The following is a 20336-nucleotide window of genomic DNA, read 5'->3' as shown; positions in this document are numbered from 1 at the left end:
GTCTTTGCCTCATCCCCATGTCTCCTGTGAGAGTCTGTCATGTCCTCTGTGTATGTCTCTCGCCCTACGTGTCACAAGTTCCTACATCTTCGTCACGGTCTCAGTGTTGTACTCCTGTTTTATTTTGACAGCGTCTCGTCCTGTGTTCAGTGTGTTCAGTTTTCCTATCCCTGTCTCGACACGTCTAATTCATTCCTGCTGCGTTTCCCATGTGTTGTGTCAGTTTCCCGTTGTCCCATGTTGATGTGTGTTAACCTTCCCGTGTGTCTGCATGTCTCAAGTGTGCAGGTGTTTAGTTTGGATTCTTCTCTCATTTGGTTAATGTTTCCCATAATTATTTCTTGCTCATGTCAGAAGTTTTTAAGCTCGTGCGGTCCTACGTTTACATAAATATACCGCCCGTGGTTAACGTCCGTCTCCATCCTGACTTTCTATATAATCTGAACACCTTTAGGATACAACAAGTGAAAGAAAAGCTGCTATTCGAGAAATAAGGTCTCATTAAATAATAATAACTTTCCCATGAACTAAAAGTAGGTTCTTCTTCTGTGTCAAAGCATTCTGCTAAACTTCCTGACCCGACAGCCTGAACGAGCAGCCTGTTTTCATTACTGCTCATGCAAGCACATCCATCATTGTTGAGCTTTACTATATCAGCATATTGATTTGCCCGTGTCTGAATGGTTTTGAGTTATTGCTGTCCCCAGTTATGAATACAGAGGACCTGTACATCAAAGAGCTCTCAGTAAAACCCATTCAACACCATTCACACCGCTAACTAAAATAACACTAGGACTACCCACCCAGAACTACTCGAACGCTATTACTATTAAAATAATCACAAAAAAAAAAGACCAGTTCATATCACTGGAGGCGATTTTCCTCACCAGTGTGATGAAAGATGTGAACGGGATATAACGCACAAAACAGAAGCAGCTAGCAGAGATTGTGAAGATTACAGAGAAGTAATAAAAGAATGATACAGTCTAATATACACTGTGGTGGGATGATAAGGTGGGTGGTTGTGTGTGTGGCACAATAACGATGGTATGTGGGTAACGCTGTTAGAGCAAGCATTAAAAAAATATGCGTGTCTGTATGGATGGTGTGAGGAGTGTGGGTGAGACAGCGAGTGTTGCTTTCCACGGGGGGATATAGCCAGTGGATCGCTCACAGCATCTCTAGTCCCAGCATCCCCACAGATATCTGTGTGTGTGTGTGTGTGTGTGTGTGTGTGTGTGTGTGTGTGTGTGTGTGTGTGTGTGTGTGTGTGTGTGTGTGGTGTTCAGTAGATTGGGCTGCAGAGTGAATGGGCTCATTAGCGGTAGCAGAGTAACACATGGCCTGGGGCACACACAGACACACACTCTCTTTCTCTCTTGCTTTGCTGTCTGTCTGTCTCTCTCACACACACACATCTACACACACACACACACACACACACACACACACACACACACACACACACACACACACACACACAGTCACACTCCAGACTTGAATACTAATGCCCTCAGATTGTGAACACAACGAGCCTCATTTATAAAAGATTCCTATATCCTAATGCACCAGTCTGGGCTTCACAACACATTGCAAGTAAAAGATGAACTTATGAAAAATTGATCCCGGTGCCAAAATCAGCTGTTTACATGGATTCTTTCCAATGTTCTGTGATGTTAAAAATGCATCTAACATTGTTTTTTATTCTAATGATTAAGTAGGTGATATGTCCCCCAAAGATGTTAACACTTAGCAAGAAGACAAACCGGGGAGCCCACACAGCCCTGGAAGATAAATGGAAACATGTCTTAAAATAATGAAAATGGGCTTTAACACCTTCAGAAAACTTATCACTGATGACAATGTTACATCCGCAGTGTCTCTGCCAATTAGATATATGTTTAGTGAAGAATCCAATTAGTGGCAACAAGAGAAGCACAATTAAATACATTAAAAAAGATGAACCAGGTGATCTTACCGAGCTTGTCTTGGAAAAGCAAATATGTTTGGCACAACAGTGCAGATCATAATTCTGATTGCAAAAGCTGCCAGACATGACAGACTACAAAAAAATAATGAATTCATTAATTATTACAAAAAAACCAACACCAACAAATATGCAGTCCTCTGGAGAAAGCTAGACTCATCATCGGCGACTAAAACATTTGTTTAATCAGCCCTAAACCTGTACTTCTGATATCACAATGCTCCTTATGACTGCTGGCCAATAAACGGCTTCAACTGTGAACACGGAAATGGAAACTGAAAACACTGACAGTCTTCAAGAGATTGTTTTTGGACCCATCCATCCACCCCAACATCCTGCCATGGTGGAGCATCGCTCGGCAACATCATCTCTCACCTTCTCCTTTGCTCCCGTTATTATACAAGCCATAGATGGTTGCAGCTGTTATAATAAAACTATGTTTTATAATCAACTGCTTCCATAATTGCTCAGTCACACTGGGGTAAAAACAGTACAGGAACATCGGTGCATCTTGGAAAAATTCATGGCTGCCCTGAACATGCAACACCCTCAGCCTCAGTCTGTGGGTGAGAACTTTAGACGGTTAGTCCAGTACACAGGTGGCGAGAGGCGACCTGTTTTGACTGAAATGGACTCATCATTCTCAGACAGACTGGCAAAGATTTGCTAATCATTTCTGTCTAATTTATAAATGCTATCCCAGTTTGTTGCACTATGAATGCAATAAATGCAACTTGTCTACGGTGTCTTTTCGCAGTAAGCGATACAACTCAGCTGGTTGCCGACTCGTAGTACTTTGGTTATATTCGTATATGAAGCAGCCGTGTCACTCTGCAGTTAAACTGCCATCCTGCAGCAACTATGTCACTATTTATGGAGGAGTTTCTGTTTCAAATCTACGAGGCTGGTTGGAAACTGAATGTAACCGGCTGAGTTTCTCTTTAATGTGAATTTATGCATACAGATTTGACATTTTTACCAATTTCTTACAGCTAATCACCAAATTAACAGACACAGGTCGCATGTAATTGTTAATTTAACCCCATCCAGTGTCAATCTGATAACAGTGGACTAGTGCAGACCTGGTCCCTGTCTTCAAAGCCACCATTACAAGATGCAAGAAGATCACGACTACATTGCACATGGCCGCAATAATTTGATCATGCAACCACAGTTTTCCAGAGTGTGACTGTGATACTAACAACCTATTATATGGGAGGAAAGTATCCAAACTCTGATACACTCAGAGGTAACGGAGCCACAGCGGTGCAGTGGTTAGCTCTTTCACCTCACAACAGAAGAATCTTTTCCTCCCACAGTCCAAAGACATCCATGTTCGGTTAACTAGCTATTCTAAATTGGCCGTGAATGTTTGCCTGTTTGACTAGAAAACCTGTCCAGAGTGACCCCAGCTTCTCACCCTAAGGCTGCTGGGATATGCTCCAGACCCCGACCCCCAGTGGATGACAACCTTAGCTGCTGAGGCTGGGAGGTCCCTCGCTGCAGAGTAATGATTAACAATGTGGTGGGAAAAAAATAATGAATTGAAAAGAAAACAAATCAGGAACAACGTGTTCATTAATTATGCAGGTCTTAAATCATTTGTACATGTGCCACTTAACCAGCTGAATCAAGAATAAGCTGTTCATTTACTACAACATACCGCAGGACGATTATTACTGATGCTTGATCTACAGTAACAACTGGCAGAAATAAGATTACGCTAATGCACAATGCATTACATCCCATAACCCAGGATAATAAACAAAAAAGGAAACGCTGGAAACTCAAAAAGCATCGATAACAAGGTGCCCTACACTCGAACAAACAACAGAAGCATCTAAATGTTAAATGTGTGTTAAGCTGTAACGAGACCACATTTATTAAAAAAGAGCCTGAGGAAATGTTACTCGCTGACCTTCAAACATAACGCATGCATGCATGTACGCAGGGTTTTATGTTTCCTCCTCAGAGCCACAGTCTACACGCAGAGCCCCTGCAAAGTCTCCCTGCGATACAAATAGCGAGTCTGCTGCCTAAATCTGAATGTTAGAGCTGAAGCGTGCAGGCTGCTGACTCTCCTTATCAAACGGACACCTGTCGCCGCAGATGTTTCGGTGAATTAGAGGCGCAACACCTGCAGAAGACTTAATAGCGGCTGCATTTGCGATTAACTTCATATAGCAAAAAACCCCTAAAAATCAAATAACGTCCCGCTAAAACGTTGGATATTTACTGAAGCGAGACGTGTTAGACGCTGAGGGTTGTGTGAGCCGACTCTGCACTCCTAAACCGTGCTTTCAAAAACAAGTACAGAAAGAGAAACACTGACCACAGCTACCTCAATTGCCTGTTTCAGGGCAAGAACAGTTATTTATAGCTTGTTGTTTGGCTGATATTGAAAGTCACACACTCCATTAACCTCACACCCTCTGCCAAAGACTCGCTGGCTGCCACACCATATAGAAGCATGATGCCCCGGCTACTTGACTTAATGCAGGCCATATGTGGATCTGCCTTATTTCTCTCTGCCAAAACAACAAGTAATACACGACATCTGACTGCGGTCTTCCTTAGCCCAGGTTGCTCTCGGTGGCAGAAGAGCAGCTTGCACGCCAGCTCTATTGTGAGTGCTATTTTCTGTGAGGATAAAAACGAGGCTGCAGAGTGCAGCGTTTGGTTATTTGTCTTACCTCAGGGCTGCGGCTCTGGATTTAGGCTTGTCGGACACCTGTCGCAAAAAGAAACAACAAAAAGAAAAAATCAGAAGTCATGTTCATAGATTATAGACTATCGAGACAGTGATGATGGTGAGAACACAATACGACGTGTGATAAACGTCACTGACTTTACTCGCCGTCTGATTAATGTTCTTATTAAGAAACAAATGAAAGCTTGTTCATTTTTTAAAACACCCGAGTGTGACGGATGCAGTTATTCCACAAGGACGAGCGAGGAGCGACGTGCCTCTATCGATCACCTAATGGTTCGATTCAAATCAATTCCAGACAGTGCTGATAAATTGATCAATGCGCTCATTTGGTTGGATTTTAAATGATACTAGACACTGTGTCAAAAAAGAGAAATAAAATCAACCCAAATCGTCACAGTCTGTGTGACTATGTATCTCTAAAACATCTTTTAATAAACATCAGAAACAGGGTGGTAATATTCGTTACATTTATTGAGCACAAAAAACCCACAAAAAAATACATCACAGCCCAGCTCGCTCTCAGGGCAGCATTTACTTTAAGGCAATAGTATCTTATTTTGTTTCGCTTTCTTTGTTCTTTTTAAATACTTTAAATGCACGTGTTATACTGCACTACAGATGTCTTACCATTCCCTTAAAAGTAAATGCTGCTCAGAGAGCGTGCTGGCTTGGCACAGGATTATTTTTGTAGATATAAAACATATGTTGCATAGTTTAACTGCATAGTTTTTTCATAGTTTAGTAAAATTTGTTTAAACATTTAATAATAAACATCAGGGGAAAAAGTTGTTGATCACAAGTTTATTTTATTTTCCAACAAAAAGTTAGTCGGGAATGATTAGAACCTGTAACATACACAACAAAGACTCTCCCTATGTTGTTTCCTATTGGTCTGTACGTTTTCAATACAAACAACGGCGATGCTATTCGATGCTTTTAAATAGCGACATAGAGCATTATTGTTCAGAGGTCAAAGGTCAAATGTATGACAGAGTATTTTAAGATTAAATTTGAAATCCTAGTTTGAGAAAAGTTTTGAGATTACAGTTGTCCTTTCCAGCTGCTGCACTCAGTGTAGATGAGCTTGTGATACGACCCCTCTATACTGAACGACAGTGTAACCATGTGTGTGTGTTGCTTTTCTTAATTATTTTCCAGAAAACACAAACTATCTTTTCACCTTCTTAGCCTCACCTTCCCTCGATCAGCTCTCCTCTATTAGAAGAAGAACTTCTTGTCATTAAAATGACAGTAAACTCGACTTTCTCCTTATCGTCTCTTCCTTTACCCCCTCCTCTGCGCTTCCTCCCTGCCCTCTCTCTTCACTCCGAGCTTCTGCTTTATTTCTATTCATACTTTTCCTCCTTTCAGCAAAAAGAACAGGGGGGGGGGGGGGATTGGGGTGGGGGATGATTAAGCATGTCAGTGAAGCCTTTTCCTAACCTCCACCTTCTCCCCCGTCCTCTCTTCCTCCCTCTGACGCCTCCCAGTCATTTTTGCGCATGGCTACATCAATTAGAGCGACAAAACAAAAACAGTAAACTCAATTCCCGCAAATATCAGCCATTAATTTTTCTTCAAGCACTGTAACCCAACAATTAAAATGAATTACTCAAACAAAAACAGGACCTTTTCTTCCCTCCGGCTTGTTGTTGTTTCCCCCCCCACTCTCTCTCTCTCTCTAGGAATAAGGTGATTAACTGGACCAGTGAAGTTTCTGATAGATCGATGCGGAGCTGCAGGCTAGAACAACAAACCTCCTCAGATCTTTGGCTTTGGGAGGCTTGCAGGGCTCATGGAGAGGATCTATGTGTGAATATATTTAGCTGGCTGGTGGCTTTACTTGGATTTAAATAAAGAACAAACCAACCAGCATTTATTCACACAATCTCCTCTGTTATAACACGGCTGCGAGCATTGTTCCCGACAAAAAGGGACAAGCTGTTTTACCAAAAGCAACACGATTCAGACCTTAAAGCTTTTCCAGACGTATATGATTATATTTCTAAAATCCCCTCTTCGCTCGCCTTTCTCGTGTGGGTGCGAGACATCTCAATGTTTCACAGTGGGGCCGGCAATACGGTCTTAACAAGGCTTTAAACACCCCCACACCAATTTAAACAGGAAGCGAACAATGAATTCTTTGCTTGTCTTGTACGGTGTCACTTTACTTTCACGTGAGAGACTTTGTAAAAGCATTTCTAACACCTGAACTCAGTTCTCGAATTTATGATGCAACTCTTGCGAGGAGGTTGCGTTACTGAAAATACAGGAGCTGCTGGATTTTCACAAGTGGAACACAAAGAGACTGTATTTTAGCATCTTTCCCTCCGATGCCAGCTGGATTTGACACAGCAAGTCCACCGAACACTTTCCTGTTCGTGAACATTATCAGTCTTTAATCTGTCCTGTTACATACACGAGCATTTCTGCTTGGTTTGATGGCTGTGATCTCAATCATGTCCAACAGACAGCTAACATATGAACAAGTGTGTTTCTTTGCGATGTGTTAGCCATGATAAGGACTCTGTTTACTCAGCTGCCTTTAAGCCCACGTAGTCACTTTAACACTTTGCATTTACTCGGCAGCCTTTTGAACTCACTGATCGATGCCTTTCTATACTTCTATTTGTTTATGCTGTCTAGCTTGCTTTGACTCGTTGTTACGCGATATTTCTATTTCAAGGTTCATTGGTAGCCTCTGCCCTTTCTTTTTTTTTAAACTGCTGCTCTTCTGCAGGAAGTCTGCCAATCTCTGATGGAAGTCACAGCAGTGGACATGATCTGCACTCTGAGATCACCTAGCATTACGCCAAAAATGAACAATTGCATTTAGTTGCAAAACTGGTGATTATACAGGCACAAAAAAACCTACCAAGGCTAAAAGTAAACATATTCATTTCAAAAACCCAATTTTGAGCTTTAATTAAAGTTGTAGTGAAAGCGGTGTCCTGACACTTGTCCCGTCGTCCTTGTTCTCTCCATAAACACCCACCGTTCACTTCTTTCAGCTTTTCTTTATTTATGAGGCTGCTTCGCAATTAAACCACCCAGGACTGTGATTTGAGGTCACCCTGTAACTATGTGCTTTAGATGATTAATAGGATGTTGCCACTGGATAGATAAAAGGTCAGAGCTGTTCACTTGTGCAACATAACATATTTTCTACACGTGTCGATTACACAGACTTAACGGCACCCCGAACACCAGCGTGGGTCTTTTTGTCGTAAAGCTCCGCTAATCAGATTTCCTTTGATGCTCTGGTTTCATGTTTCCTACCTAGTGCACATTCAAATCCTTGAGTACATCACTATGATGTGTACTGGATTTCCAGCAGTTGAAGTGTTTTCTGTGCATTTTGTAGTCTGCATGCTCATTTGCATTCTGCAGTGCCCGCCAAGTGCCAAGCTAAACAGAAAGCCATTCACAGAAATACTGCTTCATAGTACTAGAAGCAAATGCTTTACTTCCTTGTTAGCTCCCTTCTTACAATCTGTGATCCGTCCAGAATATAGATGATATAGGAAGCCAATGTAAAGTGTTTTAAAACTATTTTGATAGGAAGAGGTGATGTGTGTCATCATATCTGTCATATCTGTCACATAGTAGACCTTTTTCTTCATGTAAAGGCTCAGTCACAGTAAAAATGATTTGGCAACTGGTGATTACACTGACAGACTGATCGATTTCTATATATTTCTTAGTTTTATGCAACTGATTGCAAGTAGCTACAACAATGAAATATTCACCCAGAGGTTGAGTGTGCAACACCCTCAACATCTGGGCAACTTTGATATAAAAGTGACGCCACAGGTCACCTGGTGGGAGGCAACCTGTCTCCAAGCAATCATGGTACAACTCAGACTGGCTGCAATCACTCTCAGACAGACTAGCAAAGGTTAGAAAATAACTACCATCTAATTTATAAACAATCAGCCTGAGTCAGTCTGAATGGATGAGTGCGACTTGTTTGCAACGTGTCACTTTCCAATAGGGGACTCGACGCAACTGGTTGTAGATTGACGAGGACTTACAGGGAGTGCAGAATTATTAGGCAAATGAGTATTTTGTCCACATCATCCTCTTCATGCATGTTGTCTTACTCCAAGCTGTATAGGCTCGAAAGCCTACTACAAATTAAGCATATTAGGTGATGTGCAACTCTGTAATGAGAAGGGGTGTGGTCTAATGACATCAACACCCTATATCAGGTGTGCATAATTATTAGGCAACGTCCTTTCCTTTGGCAAAATGGGTCAAAAGAAGGACTTGACAGGCTCAGAAAAGTCAAAAATAGTGAGATATCTTGCAGAGGGATGCAGCAGTCTCAAAATTGCAAAGCTTCTGAAGCGTGATCATCGAACAATCAAGCGTTTCATTCAAAATAGTCAACAGGGTCGCAAGAAGCGTGTGGAAAAACCAAGGCACAAAATAACTGCCCATGAACTGAGAAAAGTCAAGCGTGCAGCTGCCAAGATGCCACTTGCCACCAGTTTGGCCATATTTCAGAGCTGCAACATCACTGGAGTGCCCAAAAGCACAAGATGTGCAATACTCAGAGACATGGCCAAGGTAAGAAAGGCTGAAAGACGACCACCACTGAACAAGACACACAAGCTGAAACGTCAAGACTGGGCCAAGAAATATCTCAAGACTGATTTTTCTAAGGTTTTATGGACTGATGAAATGAGAGTGAATCTTGATGGGCCAGATGGATGGGCCCGTGGCTGGATTGGTAAAGGGCAGAGAGCTCCAGTCTGACTCAGACGCCAGCAAGGTGGAGGTGGAGTACTGGTTTGGGCTGGTATCATCAAAGATGAGCTTGTGGGGCCTTTTCGGGTTGAGGATGGAGTCAAGCTCAACTCCCAGTCCTACTGCCAGTTTCTGGAAGACACCTTCTTCAAACAGTGGTACAGGAAGAAGTCTGCATCCTTCAAGAAAAACATGATTTTCATGCAGGACAATGCTCCATCACACGCGTCCAAGTACTCCACAGTGTGGCTGGCAAGAAAGGGTATAAAAGAAGAAAAACTAATGACATGGCCTCCTTGTTCACCTGATCTGAACTCCATTGAGAACCTGTGGTCCATCATCAAATGTGAGATTTACAAGGAGGGAAAACAGTACACCTCTCTGAACAGTGTCTGCTGCACGCAATGTTGATGGTGAACAGATCAAAACACTGACAGAATCCATGGATGGCAGGCTTTTGAGTGTCCTTGCAAAGAAAGGTGGCTATATTGGTCGCTGATTTGTTTTTGTTTTGTTTTTGAATGTCAGAAATGTATATTTGTGAATGTGGAGATGTTATATTGGTTTCACTGGTAAAAATAAATAATTGAAATGGGTATATATTTGTTTTTTGTTAAGTTGCCTAATAATTATGCACAGTAATAGTCACATGCACACACAGATATCCCCCTAAAACAGCTAAAACTAAAAACAAACTAACAACTACTTCCAAAAACATTCAGCTTTGATATTAATGAGTTTTTTGGGTTCATTGAGAACATGGTTGTTGTTCAATAATAAAATTATTCCTCAAAAATACAACTTGCCTAATAATTCTGCACTCCCTGTATGTCATTTTGCTTTGCCAACCTGCAGCAACAACATCACTGTTGGTGAAAAAAATTATGTTTCAAATCTGTGAGAGTTTATTTGGACCTGTGTAGATTTGGGATTTATGCCAATTTGATATTTGCTGTATTAATACAAAAAAAAAAAAAACTATATTAACCCCATGAAATCACTGACTGATGCACTAACACTGTTCACTAACTGATAGTGGACTGAAAGCAGGTTGGTAGGCTGCTGCTTTATCGCTATCTCGACGCATCAAAGTTGCTTAAAAGAGTTCATTGCACATGCTCACAGTCATTGTAGTCGTGCCTCAGCCTCTCGTCCCTATTACGATCATAGTATAACTGAAATTTGTAATAAAATTTGTATTTCCTGCACTTTCCCTGCTAGCAGAAGTCAAAACGTTTGCCATTACTATTGGCTGAACATTGATTGGCCTCAGCAGGTTGTCTGCCAATTGGAACGCCAATGGCTTAATCCTTGGGCAATGAACCCCGGTGACTGTAAAGGTATAGATAAAATAATACAGATCACAATGGTAACCAATGTCGGGAAAACTAAACTAAACCAACTTTTCAAACTAAAAAAAGGATATCAGCTTAATTCTATTTAAATGTTCCAGTTTCAAGACTCTTCATGCTAATTCACTGCAGAGCTATTGCTAATGTTTCGACCAACACCTGTGAGTTTCCCATGGAGACAAAGCCAACTCTCTGCTCCATGCAGTGTGCATGCAGCTCAAGTTAGTTCATGCATGCAGCTCTTTTAACCTTTACCAACCAGCTCTGTCAGGCTGGCATGTTTATCTCTTTAGACCTGATTTCCTCCACAGATTCATCCGAAAGCTGCGCAGCTAAAACTGATCTCCTCCAGCTGCATTTTCCTGAATTTAATATTATAGCGTCGTGTAACATTACTCAGCCTACGCACAACAAAACTCGTCTGCATTCAGTATTACTGTAGCTAAGGCACAGTGCAGCAGGCGTGATGTGTTTAAGGCTTCCTTTCTGCTAGACACTTTTCCCAGCTGCAACTGTGCCTTCATATAGAGACGGAACTTTTAAGCCCGACTTTGCTCTGACCAAGGTGATCTGTCATCACGAGCTCGCAGAGAGAAAAAGAGAGAAACACAGGCAGATAGAGACAAAGGACGGTCCTGCAGCGGTAATTGGGTTGCTGTTTTTCTGTCAGTTTCTAAAGTCATTAGGAACATCTCTCTTTTTTCTGCCCTCACTCCTTTCCTCTCCTCTTTCCTCATCTCCCCCTTCCTCTGCTCCTTCTTTCAATTCCCTCCTCTCCTCCATCTCCTTTTGCTCTGTGCCAAAAACATATTCATCATACTCCTCTGCTGCCCTCACAGTGTTGTGCCACGGCATACTAATGACACTGTGCATCTGTGTGTGTGTCTCTCTTACACACACACACTCTGTCAGCATGTGTTTATATTTATGTGTTTGCTGGTGTAAATGCTTGTGAGGCAACGTCTGCATGAGTACACTGTATGTGCATCTCCCTATGTATATGTGCGCAAATGTGTAGTACATGCAAGCATATATGTGTGTGTGTCAGTTATGAATGTGTGCATGTTGTGTTTTACTCCAGGCTAAGAGAGCTTGATAATACACCGTGCACTCATTTGCCATAAGCCTGTTAAGAGCATGCACGGAAAAATGCCACCAAATACATCTCAGCCTCGCTGTCATCTGGTTTTCTTTCCCTCTTTCTCCGTCTTTTCCTCCTGTCTGTGTTGTTTTCACTCTGTTTGGTCTCTCTCCCTCTAACTTATTCAGTTCCTTTCATTCTTTCGCACCTCCCTCTCTGTTTATCTAAATCAATCCCAGTGTCTGTCTTGCACACAGGCTGACAACAAAATAAAAAATACAGAGCGTGAGAGAGAAAGAGAGCGACTGAATGTATGGTGAAAACAGTCGAATTAGACTTAATCCTGTGTCCTTTTTGCATACACTGCATATATTTTGTGTTTTTATATCAAAATGTCAAATATCTCTTTTGCTAACACACATAAAAATAAAATTTGCACAGACAAATGAAGCCTGTAGTTTTTGTTACCTGCACACAAACAATACAACAAAAAGTCCCTCATACACTGCTGCCTTTCCCCTCGCTCTTTTTAATTCTGCTGGGACTTGACAATATGTCAGCCACAAATGGGAGATTGGAGGAAAACCATTTGTGTTTGAAACTTTGCTGCATAAATAAAATCCATAGAGGATGTTTCCAGCCCCTGTCAAGGTGTTGGCCGCTTGGCTTCATCTTCAAATGGTTCAATTAATTCTGAGTAAAACAGGTTTTCATTTTTTCTTAAATACAGAAAGATGGAAAAATCCAGTTTTAACGTAAAGGTATTCAGACACTTCGTTAAATCACCTTTAGCAGCAACGCCAGCCTCAAATCTTCGCTTCTTGTTATCTGAGATTTCTTCTGGTGTTTCTTTTATCCTGTCTCCCTCCCATCACCCCCGGCTGGTCACGGCAGATGGCCCCGCCCCTCCATGACCCTGGCTCTGGCTGGAGGTTTCATCCTGTTAAAAGGGAGTTTTTCCTTCCCACTGACTGTTGGGGTTTTCTCTGTACAGTTGTAGAGTCTATGCCTTACAAAGCATCTTGAAATCTTTATTTTCTTTTATTTGGCGCTATATAAATAACATTTAATTTAATTTAATTGAAATTCTTGAGCCTTTTGGGAATCTTCTATACGACTGTCTGTGACCTTCTATAATGTTCTCCCACCTCCACGTCCTGTCAGGAGCTTCTAGGAGGTTCTTTAGTACCTTTAGTACCTCAAACCGAGGGAACTGCTGATAGTTCCAAACAACTTCTGTTTCAAACATCATACTTTCAGCGCTGCAGAAACATACTTGCAATTTTCCCCAGATCCATGCCTTTACACAATTCTCTCTCGCAGGTCTAAAGTCAATTCGCTCATGACTCCCAAGGCTTGTTATTCACTCTGACACACTATCAGCTATGACTGCTATATCCAGTCATTTTGGCACATTTACGTGAAGTCATTGAAGTACCTCAAGAACAGCTGACAAAGACCAAATGTCATGTTAAAGGACCGGAAAACTTTTTCAAAGATGGTGTTTCTTAGTTATTTCTCAGAAATTAATTAAATGATGGTGTCTTACGTGTAGATTGATGATAAAATAAATAATTGAATCTAGTTCAACAAGACAAAATGCTGATGTCACTTATTGGTTCAGGACACCGTAAGTTAAGGCCTCAGTGTGACTGATGCCACATTCATTAGAATTAGCAGACAGTGACTGGGTAGAGCCGCCTGTGTCAGCACAGTCAAAGTGGCCACACATCTTATTTTAACCCATAAGAATATAGAAAGGAATGAGAATATGAAGGAGGAAATCAGCTATAGAACAAACTGTTTTTGTAGCAGGCTTTATTTCTTTATATGGATAAAGCTGTGCATATGGAGACTGAGTGGCCAACCAGAACGGCAGTTTTTGGCGCTTCTACCTTGGCTTCATTTTTCAGCTTTGGCTGAAGGTGGCTTATATGACAAGTAGGACTCGCTAGTTGTTCCAAATCTCATTCGATTGGATAAATATATGCATACAAACTCAGTGCAAACGATGCAAGCAATCAAATGTATACAATCATATGAAAAAGGAAGTTTTTCACAGTACTCTGAGGTTTGCAGACAATCGTTCATGGATATCTTATTTATAGTCTCGCTATAATATTTTGGTTGAGTTCTGGACTTTGACTGAATCATTGTAGATTTGTTGCTGTGTTTGGGATCACTGTCAGACAGACGACCTCACATTTGACTCCAGAATATGATGATTACAAGGTGCCCAGGTCCTGTGGCTGCAAAACAAGACCAAATCATCACCCCTCCAGCACCGTGCTCGACGGGGTGTTTGTACTGTCGTAGATGGCCAAACATCTCCACTTCTGTCTTGTCTGTCCAAAGGACATTGTTCCATACGTCTTACAGTTTGTGTGCAGACCTAAGCTGCGATTCCATTTCTTTTTCTTTTAGAGAGAAGACGTTTTCTCCTGGAAACCTTTCCAAACAAGCCATAGTTGTTCAGTATTTTTCTAATTATACTGCCACTCACTGCAATCCTGAATGCACACATTACACAAACTTAAACCATTATAAATGACCTGCCATCATTTATAATTATAATATCTACCATCATGGTTATTATACAATCAGAAGGCCAGTTAAAATGGGATGAGAGGAATCGGTATCTTCATTAACAGAAAACATCTCACAGACTCTTTGATGAGCGCTGATATCTGTGTGCACAGTGGGGAGGGGGCAGCAGCACGACCCCCACTGACTGCTTTGAACTCATCTCTGGCATCATTAGCGCGTGATGACAGTGATTAGAGGAGAAAGGGCCACCGTGCCAATTTCCATACTGAAAAACAAGCCAGGAAGAGCAGGACGACTGCACGCAAATATGCAAAGTTTCCCAGAGTGACAAAGCCGACCTCTTTAGTCAGCGAATAGTGGATAAAAAATGCTGATACACCCCACAACAGGACACATCACCGCTCCAAGGTTTGTAAACATCAGACCAGTGATGGAGAAGCTACCACCAATACTGACATTCTGACCTTTAATGACTACGCTTGGTGTTTTTTAGCCCCAGAATTAGCATGCAGAGCCACCAGAACACTAACTGACCTACTGTATTTAATTACAAACACTTAATAAATTGAACAATTTAAAAAGCTATTACAGAATGACGAATTAAATTAGCATCTAAATGATTCATTACAAAACTTAAAGTAAAAACCAAAAGATCGCCAGTAATTAGTCACTCAATAAAGTCAATAAATAAAGTACGGGAGGAGCTTTCACTTTCTTTTCTCCATGTCTGCTACTGGAACATCTCACTTTCCTGCATGTCTGTGTTTGGTTTATTGCATTTTAATAGGAAAAAATAAACAATCTCACCAGAAATTACATGTATTAGTTTTCCTGAAGCTTTTGATCATATTGCACATTTTCTTCAGCATGAAGTTGCACAATGTTAGTCTTGATGTGTAGTGTGAGATAAATGTCAGGTTAAACTTACAGTTATTATGTAATAATAACAACTGACTCTTCTAAAGTGTAAATGTCAGCCAGTATTTATACTGTAAAACCTGAGTCGTTCCCCCTGCACCCTGCATGACTTCAGTATAAACCTGTAGCCAGCTTTGTTGTACTTTGATTTCCAGCTGTTTGTGACATCACAGTGAGGGGGCAGCTTACAATCAGATTTAGTCTTCCTTAGCGCCTCGTCCCTGAGCCTGGCCTGTCAGATCTGTGACCCAGCGTTTCGTGTATTGTTGATTTCTTATGTTAATATTATGTTAAAATCACGTGTTCTCCATAAGAAAGGGTAGAGTTAAGTTATTTTGTAATAGTCATGAGCAGTGTTGTTCAAGATACTTGAAAAAGTAATTAGTTACTTATAACTGATTACTTCTCCAACAAAGTAATCCTGTTACATTACTGATTACTTATTTTGAAAAGTAATTAGTTACATAGTTTCTTAGTTATTTTTCAAAAACATGATACACAACCTGAATATGTAATAAACCAACAGACCAATTCTATTTTTTATGCATAATCCATCATATAAAATTGAATCAAAGGGAAAATTCTCTTTTTAAAATTGTTTAATTAGTTTAAAAATTTTTAATGTTATGCACATTGCATCATGTAAAAATTGAATTATATGCAACAGTCTTTGACATTTCTTTAACATTTAAACCTATTTTCTGCATATTCCAGCATATAAGATTTGAAGTTACATTTTTCACTGTAGAAAGAAGTTTGTGTACGGCGGACACTAATGTTTTTATCACTTTTTACGCAATAAACCGTAAAGTACTATAAGTCCGTCCACATTTTTAATGCTGCATGGTCGTACTCTCTCCTGCACTCCATATTATCCATTGTTGATCTGCACACGTCTGTTGCTGCCACGGACGTCGCACACTCGAACGTCATTATCATGAGACGCTCTCACGAACAAAATCACGGTTTAGTAACGTAGCGTGCTTACAGGAAAGTAACAGTAATCTAACTTATTTTGCAATAGTAATCCATAACATTAATTGTTACTTGAAAAAAGTAATCAGATTACAGTTAATTGTAAAACGTTACTGCCCATCTCTGCTCATGAGATAATGTTAAGTTTGGGTTACGTTTCCACTCAGGCCTTCTGTGTTAGTTGTCGTGTGTTTCTTGTCTGCGTGTTTCATGCTGTCAAGCCTGAGTTGTCATGTCTGCGTCTCTCAGTGTTTCCTGTTTTATTTTGAAGAGTCAGGTGTCTCTTGTTTTACTTCCCCTGCGGTGTCATTATGTTGATTTGTGTCAGCTGTGTCCCCAGGTCTTTCCACTTTCCCTGATCACCTCCTGTGTGTATTTAGTCTGTGTGGTCCATTCAGTCTTTGTCAAGTCGTCTGTTTTCTTCCCTTCATGTCAAGTTTCAGGTCATTCGTGATTCTGTTCAGGTCGTGCTCAAGTTTCGTGTTCGTGTTTATTCTCATAGTTTCCTGCTCTTAGTCATATTCATGTTTTTGTCACAGTCATCATAGTTTAGTTTTTTTCCAGTTTAGGTTTTAGTTTAGTTTTCGCCCCGCTTCTCCTTTTGCTTTTTTTTTGTATTCATGCTAATCAGCTACAATAAACGGCTCGTGCTTTGTTTAAACTTGTGTTTTGTCTCCCTCCGTGTCCTGTGTCTTGGTCCAGATGACATGACCCGACTTTGCCGTGTCATTCATGAAGAACAAAATAACTTTGGGCACGGCACTGACATCCAGCACCTATAAACAGTGTTACTCCTTCTGATTTTTATTTAATGCTTCATAAACAGGAAGCAATCATTTTGAGGAAAATGCAACTGCAATATATAAAATCAAAGGTTCATTTATCCATATAATGAATCGTTAAAGAAAAGCGCTTGATATAAACTGAATGCAAACCAGTCAATTCCATTAAATCTAACATTTTACAGTGTACTCATGTAACTCATAGGAAGATTTACATGTGATCCTATTACTTAAAGTAAGTCTTCGAGTATGTGGGCACTTTGGGGGCTCAGTATCCTTCATATGGAATCCACAGTCAAAGCTGATGCAAGTTTCTAAGTATCGATCTTTTAAGCTACTGTAATACAAGACATTAAGTGACAAATGGAAGGAAAAATGAGGACGAATTATACTTTCAGAAACACTGACAACTCCCAGATGAATGAATTAACAAATGTGACACAACCACAGCTGAATTTACTGGGTGCTATGCTAGTAGATGAAACGCTGAAGGACAGATCGAGGAGAAGCCAGAGCGAGGGATCATATGCAGCAGCTGAATAAGAGGACGGACAGCAGAGGGAGCTCACCTGTTGTTCGGCCTCTTCCTCGTCGCTGCTGATCTTCAGGTCATCCTCCAACATTCTGCACAGAGACACAGAGACACGTGTTATTGCGGCCGTGACCTCCTGTCTGCTTGCATTAGTTCGATTATGGCAAGTTGTGATCTGCGATTCCCTTTCAAGAGCCTTTTTTTTTGGTCAACGGATTAATTACACGGCAAAAAAAAGCAGCAAGCTGGTGGTTCATGTTGGGGAATGAGGAAGCGGACATTCACAGCTAAAAACCTACCAGATGTTCAGCTTTTAGAGCTCAGGGATTGTTTTTTCACCTGGAAACTTTCTGTCTGACAACTGCTGACCTACGGCCAAGAATTTCTTGGAAACAAAAGAGGAGGTGCTCGGCAGACACGGGCCCTTCATCACGATTGCACGCTGATTTTTTAAAGAGGTTTCTAATTGGAAAAAGAACCTGGTTGCTGCCCCGTTTCTCCTATTCTCGTGTTTGCTTTGCTCTCCCCGTGTGAGAGATCAACTGCTAACAATACAGCTCCAATGAAAGAGATATATAAGGCGCAGTCGATAACATGACCTCCCTCACAGCATCACCTGCTCCTTACCACACAAATTATTCAGTATTTATGTGCTGTGGATTGGCAAGTTCCCATGTTTTATTGCTTTATATAAACCCTCCACACAAACTACTGTTATTTTAAGCTTGCACTGCTATTGTTATGACAGGAGAATCCCCTAAAGGGATTTTTACTGCCTCACGAACCACTCTTGTCAGTGCTTGCACCGCTAAAAAATACTCCCCAGTGTTGTGGTGTTTTCAGATGGGGCTGTATGAGTCGTGAATAACCGAAGCACAATAAGAAAAAGCTTTGCAGATAAGGGGCACGGCACTGCACATGGCGATGATAGATATGTTTGAATGAATGAATAATGGATTCATATTTTATTTCATAAGAAGGGACAGATGGAGAGAGAGAGATAGTGAGTGAGATGGAGATGATAATGATGGGGAAGTGAAGGGGAGAGAGTGGTGGTGGCAGCGACTGAAAGAGAGGGAGATGTAGGCTGAATAGAGAGAGAGGGAGAGAGAGCGAGGAAGGGAAGCATGGCAGGGAAATGAATAAAATGCACAAGAGAGAATAAGGAGGACAGACGCACTCAGATATAAATGAGTTATGGACTAAAGCATCCATGACATGCAGAGCTTAGAAAGCAGAACATCACATTTCTACTAGGTGCAGATGCTCTTAATTGCCTTTATAAAATTGAGTCCTTTTATTGGTAAAAGTTCAGCGCTACCAGAGCTCCATCACTCGAGGAGGAGCCACAATCAAAGCCACGCTAAGCTAAGTTTACGTCTTCTTCATCACATTCGCAAGACTTTCAGAAAACTTGACCTCTGACCTGGAGGTCGAGGTCCCTGAGATTCAAAATCCGAGGTTTATACAGCTGATCACTGAAACTGTAAACTAATTTGGGTCATAGTTTGTTGTCTTTTAAGCAAAACATTAGCTGTGAATGATTAACACCGGGATTACTTACTGTACATGGTAGAAAAAAAATCTCTACCACGTAATGCAACAACACCTGCTTCATTTTAGCTTTAAGCTACTTCCTGTATCAGGTTTAGATTTATGAATTCACTTTTTTGCATTTTCTATCTGATCGAGTTTCTTCTTTGGTATAATCTTTTATCTTTCTGAACTATTTTGTTTTCTGATATTGATATTAGATATGTTTTTAATCTTGTTTTTCATGTTTTGACTGCGATAAAGTATTTCTTCTTATTATTATTAATAACTGCATTTTAAAAACAAATGTTGAGGAAAGTTTTGGCAGGCTGCTATTTTAGACTTTACCTGCGTAGTAATACCATCACCTGGACCCCAGTTTTATGGTTAATGATTGCTGGACACCAAAGGTAGCACTTTTCCAATGATAATGTAGGGGTTTATGTTCTACCTGTAAGGAAACTGGTAATGATTTTTGTAAACTTATTTAACTGGCATATTTGGCATTTCAGAGTTCCTCCTCCTATTTGGGATTCTTCAAGTGGTTTGTTTATCCTTTCTAATGTCTCTGGCTTTATAAAGCTGAAATGACAAGCTTTCATTAGCTCTCGCTAACTAGCTAGCTAGCTTAGCTCAAAATGTATTTGGCAAAATGGCTAAAGTTAGCATAAGTGGGGTTCAACTGTGTCTGTGACTTATTTTTTAAGTGTCAGACAACTTTACTTAAAGTGTACTGCAGTAAAAAGTCTTTAAGTGTTTTTTAGCATTATATTTTATTTTATACAAAGCGCTTTTTGTTGACAAATGCACCCTAACCAAGGTGGTCAAAGGAGCTTTCAAAGAAAAGTGTCTGGACTTCTTTAAGTTGCTTGAAGACGTTTCACCTCTCATCCAAGAAGCCTCTTCAGTTCTAAGGTCAAATGGCGGAGACTCCCAGATTTAAACCCAGTGGGAGTTTCCCCCCAAAGAGGGACAAAGGACCCCCTGATGGTCCTCTAATCACATCAGCCAAGGTGTGAAAACGGGTGTGGGTCCCAATCAGCCAGGGTTTCGGGTGAGAGATCAGGGGGTCCTTTGTCCCTCTTAAGGGGGAAACTCCCAGTGGGTTTAAATCTGGGACTCTCCGCCATTTGACCTTAGAACTGAAGAAGCTTCTCGGATGAG

General features: G+C 40.9%; 1 protein-coding gene across 2 annotated transcripts in view; it reads right to left on the bottom strand.

Annotated features, from left to right (window-relative positions):
- Positions 1 to 20336, bottom strand: part of aff2 (AF4/FMR2 family, member 2) — a 197884-nt gene that overhangs the window by 54250 nt on the left and 123298 nt on the right. For both annotated transcript variants that reach the window (XM_040016581.1, XM_040016580.1), the window contains exons 9-10: positions 17677 to 17731; positions 4681 to 4718 (exon numbers count right to left, since the gene is read on the bottom strand). In XM_040016581.1, coding sequence (XP_039872515.1) covers positions 4681 to 4718; positions 17677 to 17731 — 93 coding nt within the window. The remainder of the gene's footprint in view (positions 1 to 4680; positions 4719 to 17676; positions 17732 to 20336) is intronic.

This window comes from Simochromis diagramma, unplaced genomic scaffold, assembly GCF_900408965.1.
Source record: "Simochromis diagramma unplaced genomic scaffold, fSimDia1.1 OVJJ01000685.1, whole genome shotgun sequence".
Classification (NCBI taxonomy): domain Eukaryota; kingdom Metazoa; phylum Chordata; class Actinopteri; order Cichliformes; family Cichlidae; genus Simochromis; species Simochromis diagramma.
The sequence above is the reverse complement of the archived record's forward strand: the minus strand, read 5'-3'. Positions and strand labels throughout refer to the sequence as shown.